The 13807-nt window shown below is 43.9% G+C and overlaps 1 protein-coding gene across 2 annotated transcripts in view; it reads right to left on the reverse strand.

The window, feature by feature from the left end:
- The window catches only part of LOC102214105 (ephrin-A5b-like), an 81738-nt gene extending 74858 nt beyond the window's left edge, over positions 1-6880 (reverse strand). For both annotated transcript variants that reach the window (XM_005725553.1, XM_005725552.1), the window contains exon 1: positions 5985-6880. In XM_005725553.1, coding sequence (XP_005725610.1) covers positions 5985-6109 — 125 coding nt within the window. In that variant the 5' untranslated portion in view covers positions 6110-6880. The remainder of the gene's footprint in view (positions 1-5984) is intronic.
- Positions 6881-13807: the final 6927 nt, after the last annotated feature.

Raw genomic sequence — 13807 nt, forward strand, 5'->3', positions numbered from 1 at the left:
TTTTTCTCTCTCTCACGAATACGAAACTAAAACTATTTAGAATCAAAAAAGATGGAAAATCTGGCAATGAAAAACAAAAATGGCGAAGGAAAATGAGATGCATCGATATGTTGCTGTATCTACAGTGCATTCACTGTGCTGGACCTCAAAAGAGATACTGCTGTAAACCAGTAAACCCGCTACACAAGCTTTAGTCACTGCTTCCTGTCAGTCACTCCCTGGCAGCCTGGGGCCGTGCCCTTATTAAGGCTGATTTATGGTCCCACGCTGATGACAGTGTGTAAGAATTGTGGGAGTTGAACCAACAACAGAAGCGATGGAGACACATTTGTGGTCGTTCCTACAAAAGGCCAACAGCTAGTCACCCATTAGCAGTGACCACGCTCAGGCTGAAAGATTGGCTTAAACCATAAACCTTTTTGCAGTTGTCTATATTTCCAGGCATTCCACATATTTATGAAACAGCCCCCAAGTGGCAGCAGACTACTATAACAGGTAGATGTATATATGCAAAGCTCCGCATAGCACCAACGCAGTACCATGAGGGAGTCTTTAGTCAGAGCATAAAGGGAGGATTGAGGCAGCTTCACTCTCCAGGCAGTCACAGACGGCATGTAGATTGACGGGTCTCCGCAGGAAAGCTTTCCCCCTCTTTGCAGAAAACTGAGACTATAAAGCTCCCGGTTTAATTGACCTGAAGGTTCAGCCTTCCTGAAGTACATTCTGTAAGGTACTACTGATTAAAGTACACAGAGTGGTAGGAAACGGACATATGAGAAGTTGAATATGGGAGATTTCTTATCTGAGATTTGACGCTCTTTCATTTCATGCACTGAGAGACTGAAGTGCTGTGAGCGGGCTTAATGCTTCTGCACTCTGTAATAAAATGGAAGGTAAACCTCAGATAAGATGCCTCTCGTGCTCAGTTTATTGACAGTTTCTGAAGCCCCCGGTGCAGGAAATCACATTTGCTCTGCTCTCTTTGATGCCTTTTGAGACTGATACTTCCTCAGGGTGGAAACACTGATTCTGACCCCACCCTGGGATGCCGCGGCCTGGACACTGTTCCCCTGCTGTAGCCTCTGGCCTCTTATGTGTAAGTTTCTCCGTAGAAACCCCCTGCCCCACCTTAGATAGCACACACACACTCTTCACTTCCACCTCTCCCGTCTCCTCCTCTCTGTCTCTGCATAGCTAAAAAGCCGGCTATGGGCTGCTGAGTACGATTGGAACAATAGCGGCCTTTCAGGTGTTCTGTGCCAGCGCTGGGAGAGGACTACGGTCCTGAGACCCAGTCAATATTTGGACATGGTTGCCTTTTTGTGTCCGTTTTTAATCCAAGCGGAACCAAGCAGCAGGGAGCCGGGAAAAGGCTGAGAGGGGAAAGCGAGGGTAAACACTGGGAACAATGCAAATGGGGCAACTCACAATGCCACTGGGAAACTATCACAACATCAACTCGCCACCAAGTGAAAAATGGAGTATTGTTTCTTTAAGTGGAGATTAAAAAGAGAGCGGTGTAGGAAAAACAAATATCGGAGGTCATTCTGCCATGAGGAGAACTGTGCACGCGGAGGGTTTCACTGCAAACGGCCAATCATCAGAGAGGTCTTTTAAGTGAACACTTATACATGAAAATAGGCCACTGAAAAGATTCTTTGACTATCTTATGGAGAAATATGTTGCATCTGCTGTGGAAAGCTTTGGATGAGCATTATCAAGGATTAAAGGAAACCCCTGGGGTGACAGTGCTCCCCCTGAATGCTGGAATCCCTCTCTGCCCAGCTGTCAGGTCGTTAGTCCCACCCAATGAGGTTCTTTGATGACGAGGGGTATCAGTTTCCATGGCATCAGAGACACAAACAGCTTGGGAGATTAGGGTCGGAACTCAGCCCTGATTCTCAGTTGATCCCACCTATCAGCAACAAATAAACACCTTGGGCGAAGGCAACGCCTGCATGCAGGCCATATGGACCCGGGTGGGCTTTAATGAAGCAGCTAAATAGCTGGTGAGCGGGGAATTCGCTAATAGCTCCTTGTCAGAGCAGCACTAAATACCCAACTCGTTCACTTTATTCCATCATTTGGTTACTGACACAGCCGACTAAGCTGACAAGGAACATCTGTGGCTCATTTTTCTTACATGAGTGTTTCCACAAGGAAAAGCTGCAGTTTTTGTTTTCCAGGTTTCTTGCCTTGACTGGGCTGTTTTTACCCTGCTGTTACTTTTTTAATAAACGCTTCATATGTTACATTTATGAGGATGGATCACACTAGGTGAACATTTAATAATATAATCTCATAAAATTTATTGAGGGCCTGTAAACCACAACTGGATTTATTGCTAGTTTTCACATCATACTTCATATAGTTATTACTAAAGGTGGTCTCCATACTGTTGTGAGCATTAAAACCTTCACAGGAAAACACTTTATAAGGTAGGATAGACGTTAAATTAATAGTAATAGATAAGTTATTAATGCTTTATTACTTTGACATTAACAAATATTTGTTGGCACTCCAAGATCTGCTCAACTAAACATTTAAAGTTATTTCTTAAACATTTGGTACAACTTTTTAAAGCAGATTGCAGCAGCAGTTAACTGTAATACCTGAAAATACACCAACAACATTTCAAAAACTTTTTTTATTTTTGATCATATGTTTCTCTCCTTCTAAATGAGAGGTTCTCGGTGTTTTTTGGGGCCAGAGACTTCTTACAGAGGAGAAAATCGTCCAAGGAACCCCAGAATAATCCCAACGCAGATTTAAGTGGCTGGGGCTCAGCATCACTTGACGATGTGGACTCACTCAAATGGATCTTCATGCTCGCAGCTGGCTAGCTGGCTAAAACGCCGCTCTACGGAGCAGCAGGAATGGTCCGTTACACCCTGAGAGAAGCGGATAGTCTCATGATATCATGTGTCAGGAGCATAGGAGAGTTTCAACTGGCCCAAAAGATAACGTAATGGACACAATATGCCTGTTTTACTGGCTTTAATGCACTAATATACTAATAGTAATGGATCACTTTGCAGAAACAAGGTCCTAAAACGCCCTGAGGTGTGTTATTATGAATATTAGTGCATCTGTAAATCTCACTAAATCTTCCATCAGGGTTGGGCTGTAAATGTGAATAGCAGAAAAATGTTTTGCAACCTGAGAACACAACAGTTTGTCTGCAAAATTGCTTTCTGCACATCTGTCGATACACATAATTCGTTTAATAAACTCATATTTTATGAACAATTTATTAAGTACACAGTTCTTATTAACCTTCTCAAACAGCACGGCCACCACACAGACAATATCTGACCTAAGAGGAGACACACACTCTTTGCAGATTTATGTAAAACACCAGCATTTTTAAAGTTTATATCCAAATTAGCTGCTTTCCAAAGCAGCATAGTAGCCAAGTGCGTCACGGCTAACACCCTTAAACTAATGGGACAGATTGTTTCTGTCTCCTCCAGCCTCTACACCAGACAGATTTAGCTGACAATAATCTGAAGTCCTTTTAGTTCTTTTTGAGGGATTTAACATTTTAAAAAAATAACTATAAGTCATTATATCAATTATGTATGAGCTGTTTCTTTTTAACAAGTCTCCCTGATACTGGAGTTCTCTTTAATTTCATTAAGTAGCTTATACAAGCACAGCGACTCGCTGTCACTGACTGTGAAAGCTTTTCAAACTCCAGGCAAGGCTGAGCCATCCTGAGGGCTGTAAATCCCTCCACCGCCGCTCCAAGTCCCGCTCATCTGAGCCTAATCAGCACCGAGCATCAGCGCAGGAAGATTGTTCCCCAAGATGAAAGCAAGGCAAACACGAACGCAACATTTATCGAAATTACAAAAAAGGGCTCCTTCCAGCTCCTCTGAAACAATGGAAAAAACATGAAAATGTCAAAGCATTTCCATTTTTCACGACTCACTTCCCATTTCAATTCCAGAGCTCCTGTAGGGCATTTCATGAATGGCTGAGTATGGACTGCTGCTCCGGATGCCATTTTTCCTCACTTTGGTCAAATATGCAGCAGAAACAGGAGAAGAGGGGGGTAAGAAAGCTCATCTGGAAGTTGGGACTGTACCGCAGCAGGTTCCCAGGACTCCAACACTGAGTATGGTTACATTAAACAGCGGGGATTCAGCACCCGCCAGCTTGTATGGAATACTCTTAAGTTCTGCTGCGGGTCAGGGGCCCCTGGGCTTTTTAGCATGGCCCTCTTTTACATTATACAGCAAGGGTCAGGTTTAGATTAAAGTCATGAATGAGAAAAGGAGACAGTCATTTAGAGTTACTCATTTATTTAGTCCCTATTCTGTCGAGACAAAGTCCAGGCAGGGTGCCGTGCTGGGCCCGTCATCGGGCCCCATGGCCAGCGGTACTGCCCTGGTTTTGACCCTGACAACGGTCCCCTCTGTGCTGCTTAACCCGCAACTTGCCTGGTTACTACCAAGTGTGTGACCTCAGCATGTGTGGATCTCTCACAAGACTGAGCGCCACGCTGTGCCTTGGCCGCTGCTGAAATACCCCTGTGTACCCGCTTATTGTCTGCCCCAGCATGGGCCAGGAGGAGGGCGGACAAGGCGGAGGGGACACTTGGATAAGGGGGTGGGGGGGGGGGGAGCATGGCAACCAAGAAACTAGACTTGGGAACTGGGAACTGCTTCAATGCCAAAAATGGAGGGAGGAGAGGACCTGCAGCCAGCAAGTGTGACAGAAGGCTGTTATCAGACTCAGATATCTTTCTGTTAGCAGCAGAGCAAGAACTGCATCACCTCCTTTGATGTCACCGCTGCAGCATTTGCATTTCTATCATTAACATCCTGTCAGTTTAACTCCTCCGTAACACACACTTGCCCTCAGGGTGACCATTACAAAGACATACAAAGGCTCTTGATGTGTGTTTTGACTGTTGAAGCCCAGAAACCAGTTCCTGGCCTCTGAGCAAATGTTGATATAATATTTATTTATTGACTCATTCTGAAACTGCAGCCTGCTAATAAAGAAAGTATTCAAGCTGAAACAAAGTGACAAACACTCATCATATCACTATGTGCTCCAGTGCTGAAGGTGGAAAAGTGAAGCACTGAGTCACTGAGGGAGGGAGGCGCCCAGGCACAAGCAAGAGGAAGTTTCGGAGGAGAAATGTCACCTCAGGATCCAAGCAAAAGTTTCTGGGAGAAACCTCTCAAACAGGAAGCAAGAAACACATCAGATTACAATTTATCAGCGATAGTGCGATAGATCAATAACATTAACCCTAAGCTGACAGGGAATATCAGCAATCCCTCACAGGATGAGTCTCCATTTGGCACCAAAACGATCCTGTCATTTCTAATCGATGACAGCAGACTGCAAGCGGCTCAGCATTATTTTTAAAGCAGCACAGTAACGCATTCCCAGCAGCACTTGTAACACTTCTGCATTCAAATTTCCAGCCTGATGTGGAGCAAACAGTGAGCATTAATGGATAACAGCACGTAAATGACAGCCTGTGTAAAAACACCTTGTTGTTGAGGAGCTGTCACGGGGAGATTTATGCTGCTAAATGTGCACGGTTCATTACAAAGAAGACTCAGACATGAGGGGCAATTAATCTTCAATCAATGCAACAATCCATCAACAAGGACAACAATTATTAAGGTGAGTGAGGCAGCGAGCAATCTGCCAGGCTTGCGTTTGAAGATTTAAAAATGGTGGCACTTAAAAGGCAAACGTTACATCATGGACACAAACAGGTGTGATAACAGCTGATTTAACGTTGGGTTTTTTGCTTTGCTTCCTAAAGTGCATTACCTTCAGTTGCGCGCACCTGTAATGCCACAAATGGAGCTGAGAGTGTAACCACCTCAACCGATCAATCAGCCTTTTGCACTGCTGCACACGGGGCAGCGCACAGGGCGCTCCTGCGGGGCACAAAGAGCCCCCTCTCCCCGCTCCGTGTCGCTGCGTCCCTGTGGGATAGCGGGATTACTTACTTGGGGTTGGTTCTGTTCCAGAAGACGGCGTAGCGGTCGGACACCACCTTGGAAGCAGGGTCCTGGCCGTACACGCACATCCCAATGATGAGGATGAGGAAGAGGATCATGTCCACCTGCGGCATAATTGCTGTGGAACTCCGATGAACTGAAAATTGGCCGAAAGTCCTTCTTGAATCAGGTTTAAAAGCTCTGATGTGTGCTGGTTGTGCCTGTGTGAATGACAGTCCACTTTTATTTCCTTAAAGATGGAGCTCTATTCTTCTGTACTGGAGCTTAAACGCCGTCTTCTTCATTTAAAGCAGCAACTTGGGGTTTTAGCAGTCAGATCATTTCCTCGATCGGATCTACTTTAAATCAAGAGACGCCACAAAATCACCGTTTCAGCCACGGCTCAACTCCGCACCGCGCAGCGAACAGTTTCTCCAACTCGCAGTGAAACAGTTCAAAACAGGAGGCAGCCCTGCGCAATCTACGCAGTACAGAAGAATTATATATATATATGTGTGTGCGTGTCTTTTAGAATAAAAGAAGCAGCGGGAAAGTGTTCCTGGTAGCGCAGAGGTTTTAAAAAGAAAAAGCGCAGACACCCAGTCCCCGTGTCGCCGCTCTCGCCAGCTCGGGACCTCTCCTCTGGCTCCCCGTGGATCCAGCGACAACCACTCAAAGCAGCAGCTTGAGCTCCGGCTGAATCCGCAGCTGTCCGATCTCTCCTATCCAAGCGACCGAGAGCAACAGCACGAGATAACAAAGCTCTCGTGTAAACGCGCGCGGTCTTCAGGTTAAATGTCCCCCGACGAGCCGCTCTGCCACGTAACCGAGAGCGCGCCAGAAGCGGTGCGAAGCAAGTAAAAGCAGCGCCGTGTGGCTCCCGCTGCCATGCTCTCCCGGACCAACCCCCCCTTCTCCTCCTCTACCCCCCCCCTCTCTCTCTCTCTCTCCCTCCCTCTCTCTCTTCTACTGGGCCAGCCGGGGAACACTGGAAAAAAATCTTGACAGTTGAGAGGCTAGAGCTCGGACTGTTCAGTCTTCTTGATTCTCTTTTCCCAGGAAAATAAGTCAAATAAAACCTGGATTCATCGGCTATTTTTGCTTTTTCCCACTTTTAAATAAACCATTTCCCCCCGAGGAGATCGTTTTTTTGAATGAAAAAATGATCCAACCTCACAAATTCACCATATTATTTGTCCCGTGCTCGTGCACGGGGGAGGTGGGGGTCATAATCAAGTTCTTCACGGTGGGGTTTTGGAGCCGAGCCGCTGCAGCGGTGTTTGTTGTTGCAGATATTTCTTGCAGTGTACAGTTTCACGGGTGCGCGCTCTCCCATCGGCTTTGGATTTTTGAACGACGTGCGTTTCGCTTTCAAAAACAACACATCTTCTCCTACTCGAGGGGGTGAGAGGGTTTGAGGGAGGTATTGATGGGGGTGGCTGGTGTGTGCGGGCTTCCCACGGGCCCGCAGACAGACCTCAGATCGCTGCGCAACCAGCCACTTTCACTGGTTCAGCTTCATTTTCACTAAGCAGCCATTCTCCTAGTGTCCAAGTTTCATTTTCTACTTGAAAAGTTTTATTCAAATGTGACACCAGCGTGCAGATTGCGTTTCAAACAGTCGTTTAATGGATTTACTGACATAATTATGTCAATAAAGAGCTCTTCTGGTGGCCTGAAAACAAGCTTTTTAATTTCATTTTCTGTTTTTTTCCCCCGAAAGCACTGTTTTCACTTGGGAAGCTGCCATTCTCAAACCTGTAAAACGACCTCAAGCGCTCTGCTGGCAGAGTTTTCTCTTGTTTTCTTGGAGAGAAAAAACAACATTTCCATTTTCTCTAAATAGCCAAATATTTCATTGTCTGAACAAATGGAAACCGGGTTTATTTTTTATTCTCTTTCTTTTTTTTCCATGGCCACACACAGGCATTATAAGACCTTTGTTTCATAGCTTCCAGTGCTGTGCATGTGCACCCTGCCGTGTGTGCTGGTTTGAGTTTATGACTCAGTGCGCCACGTAGTGGTGGTCACAGGAAAAGCTCCACAGATCACGAGGATCCACGGAGGGTCAGTTTTTTTTAGGAAGATTGCAACACTGTGCTCATGAGAGACGAGATTATATTAACTAATTAAAGTAAATTGTGTGTTTCGGGGTGTTTAGGCTACATAAATGTCATCAGGTGAGATTTTCTTGCCGCACCGAGGCAGACACAGATAGAGCTCAGCCTGGTGGTTGAACTAATCCTCCTTATAACAACAGTACCACCGAGGAAGCTCGTCTGAGTGCCACTGGGCTCAGCAAGAGGATTGTAAACTGCACTAAGACACTAAACAGTCGCTCTTCACACTGTGGCTTCTGTTCACTAACAGCTTGATTTATTCCAGCTGAAAAAGGCCGGCTGAACTCCATCTCGCCTCCTTCAAAGTTTAGCTCAGTTTTTAAAAACTACTCAGAGCACAATGTGAAATTGCTTCAATAAAAGCAACAGTTAAATGAATGAGAAGAAATTACTTTTTTTCCCTCCACATGATGAGATACCCACCACCCCCACTCTTTTCTTATTTTACCAGGAGGCAAGCTTTGGGGTGAGAGCAGCTTGAAATGATGTGAAAGTGAAAGGGCATAGGGTAGATATCACATCGAATTATCACATCAAATGCCTTATACAGTAAATCAAATCAAATGTTTTTCTGAGTGGGACTCCGCAGCTGAGTGGTTAAGTGGTTCACACAGCTGCCTCAGAGAAAGATGGCTTCAATATGTTTTTATCCACTGAGTCTTTTATGTGCAGTGTTCTCCAAGAGTGCCTGTTGCATGTTCAGATGTTAGCTGATATCTGTCTCTGTCATTTGATGCTGGGTAGGTGGGCATTCATCAGTTTTCTGAGAAATGGCAAATAAACCATTTCATCCTCATCGCTAGCTTTGGGAACATCTTCACTTATAGAGCTCCTGTCATCAGTATCTTCCAGCATGAAAGAAAATGCTGCTCTGCACTGAACCTGACACCTGGGTGCTCCACAGTATGTTCTTACAAACAGTAAGTATAAACCACAGACTATAGAAAAGATTGATGTCAGTACCATTGTTTTGTGGGCTACTACAGTCATGTAAAAGAGAAAGTTTGACTCTAAGTAAGTACAGCCCATGACTCAAGAGCTTGTAGAAACACTGCTTAGGTTTTCTGAAGTTTCTCTGAACATTGCTGGGTGAATTTGGAAAAACCATATATGCGTTGTGTTACCACATCCCCACAACACCCCAAAACTCCTGCTTTTAAAGAAGTTTTGTCAGGCTCCGGATGATCACTTAATCAGGTTCATTTGATTATCAGAACCTGGCTGCTATTTACCTTCTTAATTCCTATGGAAGCGGTAAGGCTGGACTTAATTCTTCACAGGACTGCAGAGAGTCCGGTGAAAACTCTTTTTCAGTTGACTTTTTATCATTTTTGTGTTTCAGAGCTCTAAGATATGGTCTAGTTATAGCTAAGTTGGTAAGCAAGTTGAACCCATATGGCTGCATTACCTACAACTAACTTGAATTTCACTCACCAAAACAATGGAATCCAAACTTCTTGGATGATCCTAACCTGTATTATCTGTCAGATAAATATGTCTTGATGCGTACTCAATCATCCAGGTAAGTAAATCCCAAAAGGTTGATTCTGTTGATCTGAACGTAGCGTTTTCTGTGGGAGAAACATTTCGTCATAATCCAAGTGACTTCTTCAGTCTCAGCTGACTGCAGGTTTCCCCAACCTTATAAACAGTGTGTCAGATAAATAATTGAAAAGGCTTTAAATACCAGTGGAAGTGTCAAGCTAGTGACCTGAATTAGCCTATTAAGTAGTGTGCAGCAACCCAAGATCAAAACTGTTTGGGTAAAAGTCTGTAATGATGTTTATTTCTGCTGTAAAGTAATTTTAAATGGAAAATGGTAAATGGCCTGTATTTGTATAGCGCTTTTTACTAGTCCCCCCTAGGGACCCCAAAGCGCTTTACACACCCAGTCATCCACCCATTCACACACACATTCACACACTGGTGGAGGCAAGCTACAGTTGTAGCCACAGCTGCCCACATGGTAGTCTGTGGGAATTAACTCAGTTTTGAAGAGAGCCTCAAGTGGACATGGGAGGAAGTGCACTTCAGCAACAGGTTTATTTTCAACCACAAAGTTTTTGGTATAAAGAAGGTTCATGTTCACAGCACAGCAGTAAAGAAGAGCTTTCCAAAGAGTAACTCCAGAGAAAATAGTATTCCAGCCTGGATTGGCTGTAACACTGGACAATCTTAATCCAGACAAGGACATGACTGGTTTAGGGCGATCGTGGCTCAAGAGTTGGGAGTTCGCCTTGTAATCGGAAGGTTGCCGGTTCAAGCCCCAGCTTGGACAGTTGCGGTTGTTGTATCCTTGGGCAAGACACTTCATCTGTTGCCTACTGGTGGTGATCAGAGGCCCTGGTGGCGTCAGTGTCCAGCAGCCTTGCCTCTGTCAGTGCGCCCCAGGGTGCCTGTGGCTACAATGTAGCTTACCATCACAAGTGGGGAGATGACTGGTTGCGAAAGTGCTTTGGTGTCCTTAGGGACTAGAAAAGCGCTATACAAATACAGGCCATTTACCATGACTTGTTTTTCTAAGAAATATTCTTTAATTATATCTAAGGTCAAACTTTTTAAACCACCTCAATCAAACAAAGCTTCCTGGATTACTGAATTAAGTCTGACTACACTTGTACTGCCATTATGAAACAGCTCTCTGTTCCTGTAACTGGCAAAGAACCACATGCAAATACATAAAGTCATGGGAAAAAAATCTCGTGAAACGACCGTGACACACGCCTGCTGTGCACCACACATCCTAAGAAGGCTGGGGAGCAAGCTGAACCCGAACTCGGCAACGCTGTGCTCATGTTCCCGTTGGCTTTGTTTACAGTAAATCCACCGTACGCTGTGTTTGGTTTGGCTTTCTTGTGAGGTCATTGTGTGTGCACAAGTGTGCATGCTTGTGTGCGTCTTGCAAACTCATCAGTGTGCATACGCAAACCGGCTGGTCAAGTGATTTGTGTGTGTGCGTGTTTGAGCGTATTCTACTTTTGTGCATGTGCATGCATGTGTGTATGTGTGTGCGCACACCCCGGGGCTGATGATCCACCTCACCCAGGCAGACTAATCCATGAGCTATAATCACCTCATCTCCCCAGCTAAAGTGCCTGTCCTACTTCATTTATGCCTGATATACGTCTGTGTTCCCCAAGACAATGGAGTCATTATAAATTAGGGTCAGTGGGGCTGCCAGCACAACACACAGCATCCTAATGTTTCTCATGGCCTTATGATTCGACTGTCACACACAGAGAGGAATGAGATTTCATTTTGATGTATATATCACACACAGTTTTTCCACAGGAGTTCTGAATCACACACACACATAAGCAGAGCGAGGGTGCAGATTGTTCAGCTTTTTTTTCCCCCTGTTGTTTATGAATGCAATCTGCAATAAAGGAGCACCATCAAAGTGCCACTGAGTGTTTATGTAGTGACACAGGCATTACAGCCTCCCAGTCCTCTTCCATTAGCAGCTGGTAAACAGACTGTAATCACGTTGTGCTCTGTAAAGAAAAATCCATTTCAATATTTCTATCTTGCAAGCAAAGAACTGAACAAATTGCTTCTTTTTATTACTAAAAGTTAAATATCTGCTGTAACAGCTTGAGTCATTTATGTTTTGTTGATTAATTCGGGCTTTGTGTATGCACGGCTAAAAAAGATCTTAAGTGAAATCTTGACTTTATATTTCCAATTTATATTTATATGATGTGGAGAAAAAACATGAAACAAAAGAAAAAGCTATACATTAACAACAGTCTTTAGAAGCTCAATCCTATCTTCTGTCCTATAATTTTGTATTTGGCAGCCTGATTCGATTCTGTGACCCAGGAGAGCAGCAGCGACACCTCAGCACAGGACAGGGCCACAGACGGTATAAAAAAGGGGCATACTGTAGCTTCCGAAGCCAATGCAGAAGTGCCTTAAAGCTGGATTTAAGGGCGATACCTGAGGTTGCAAAAATACTTCCCTTTCTATTGGAGTCTATGGGGACAGCACAGCTGTAACCTTGATCTTTTGAAACTGTGGTCTCATAGTCAGCTCACCTTCTCTTTCATCATATCCAGTTGCAGAGGGCGATGGCTTGAATGCTCATCTCTACTTCAGAACAGATGAAGTAGAGATAAACCAATTGGTGACATCACAGCTTCACAGCTACTTCAGTCTTTTATACTATGTGTCAGACACAGCATGAAGAAGAGTTGGGTAAAGGTGGGTTGCACAGTGGCTTGCAGATGTGAGATACCTATAGGCAGGCAAAAGCAGTCGTAACTGTTCCAGAAACATTTTACACAGTTCAGTTATTAAAAAATGATCAAAACTGTATAAAAGAAGAGGGAAAATGTGGCCTTTATGTAACGTTTGGTTCATGTAGATTGTAACTGGTCATATGACCGAAGTTTAGTCGAGAGCACGACATTGTGGTGAGAGCTAGAACAGATGCAGAGGAAACACATACAGTCCCAAAACAACCTTAATTTGCATGTGGTCCAGGTGCACAGGTGCAGCCTTTATTTGTTTACATTCTGTGTAAAAGCTGCTTTCAGCTGCTTCCTTATTTGGCAGATTTTTATGCTAGATGTCCTTCCTGACACAACCCCAAAGGGATTTGTGTCTCCTTAACTTGTTTATACTGCATGCGATGCTGCCTATATACCTTTATTTGGACAGTAACACCTATTTTGAGTGACGGCTTCAAGAGGTAGAGCAGGTTGTCTACCAAATGGAAAAGTAGTGGATCGATCTCCGGTCACTCCAGTCTGCATGTTGAAGTATCTTCAAGCTACTGAACCTTAAGTGACTAAATGCATCTGTACAAGTGTGTTTGGAAATACTAGACAAGATGGTTAAGTATAGAAAAAAGCGCTAGTAGGGAATGAGGTCTGTAAAATATGAATGAGGTCTGTAAAAAGTGCTTTGAAAAACAAAACGCTTGCTCAGTTGAAATAGAAAAGCATTATAGAGGCACCGGCCCCTTTCAGCATATTTGGGATTTTTTTGTTGTCGCACGCAAACATGAGAGATTTTGAAAAAGACAGAGGGAAGTGTGCTGTAAACTTTTTGTTTTATTTTCTTATAGTTTTTACGGTGTGTACCAAAGAGAGTGATGAAAATGAATATTCAAAGTCATCAGTGATGCATGGTCAACTGAAGTGGCTACAATAGCTTATAAGAAAAACTAAAACCAAATAAAAGGGCACTGAGATCAAGTGATCTAATACATATGCAGCTGAGCTTGACTCCATTCATAAAGCAGATGCATCCCAATCGCATACAACAAAATTACATGAAAGTATCTGTGTTCATATCAACTTTTCTAAGACTTTTGTTAAAGTGATTAAATGTTTTATTAAATTGTTTTCCATATGAGTGGGAAAAGAAACACTTGGGGAGGAAATATATGCAAGTAATACTCAAAGCAAACCGCTTTAGACTCGTTTGTTTCATCCAACCAGGTCTAAAGGCAGACATGGTTATGATGAAAGACTTCAAACCTTGCCTGGTTTCCCACCTCTGCATAGATTTTCAGTTTTTGCAAGTAAAATATGAATCAAATGTATGAGCTTACTTTGTGGTTAAAAAATGCAGAGGACATTTCTTTTCATGCAGTCCAAATCTATCCACACAGAAATACTGCAAGCCTTAGTCTCTGATGTTAGCTCCTTACAAGAGCATTCTCCAAGGACCATAGAGGCACATTCTGAGGTTTGTTCACTGGCA

Source organism: Pundamilia nyererei, unplaced genomic scaffold (assembly GCF_000239375.1).
Source record: "Pundamilia nyererei isolate P.nyererei 1_Seehausen unplaced genomic scaffold, PunNye1.0 scaffold00016, whole genome shotgun sequence".
Classification (NCBI taxonomy): Eukaryota; Metazoa; Chordata; class Actinopteri; order Cichliformes; family Cichlidae; genus Pundamilia; species Pundamilia nyererei.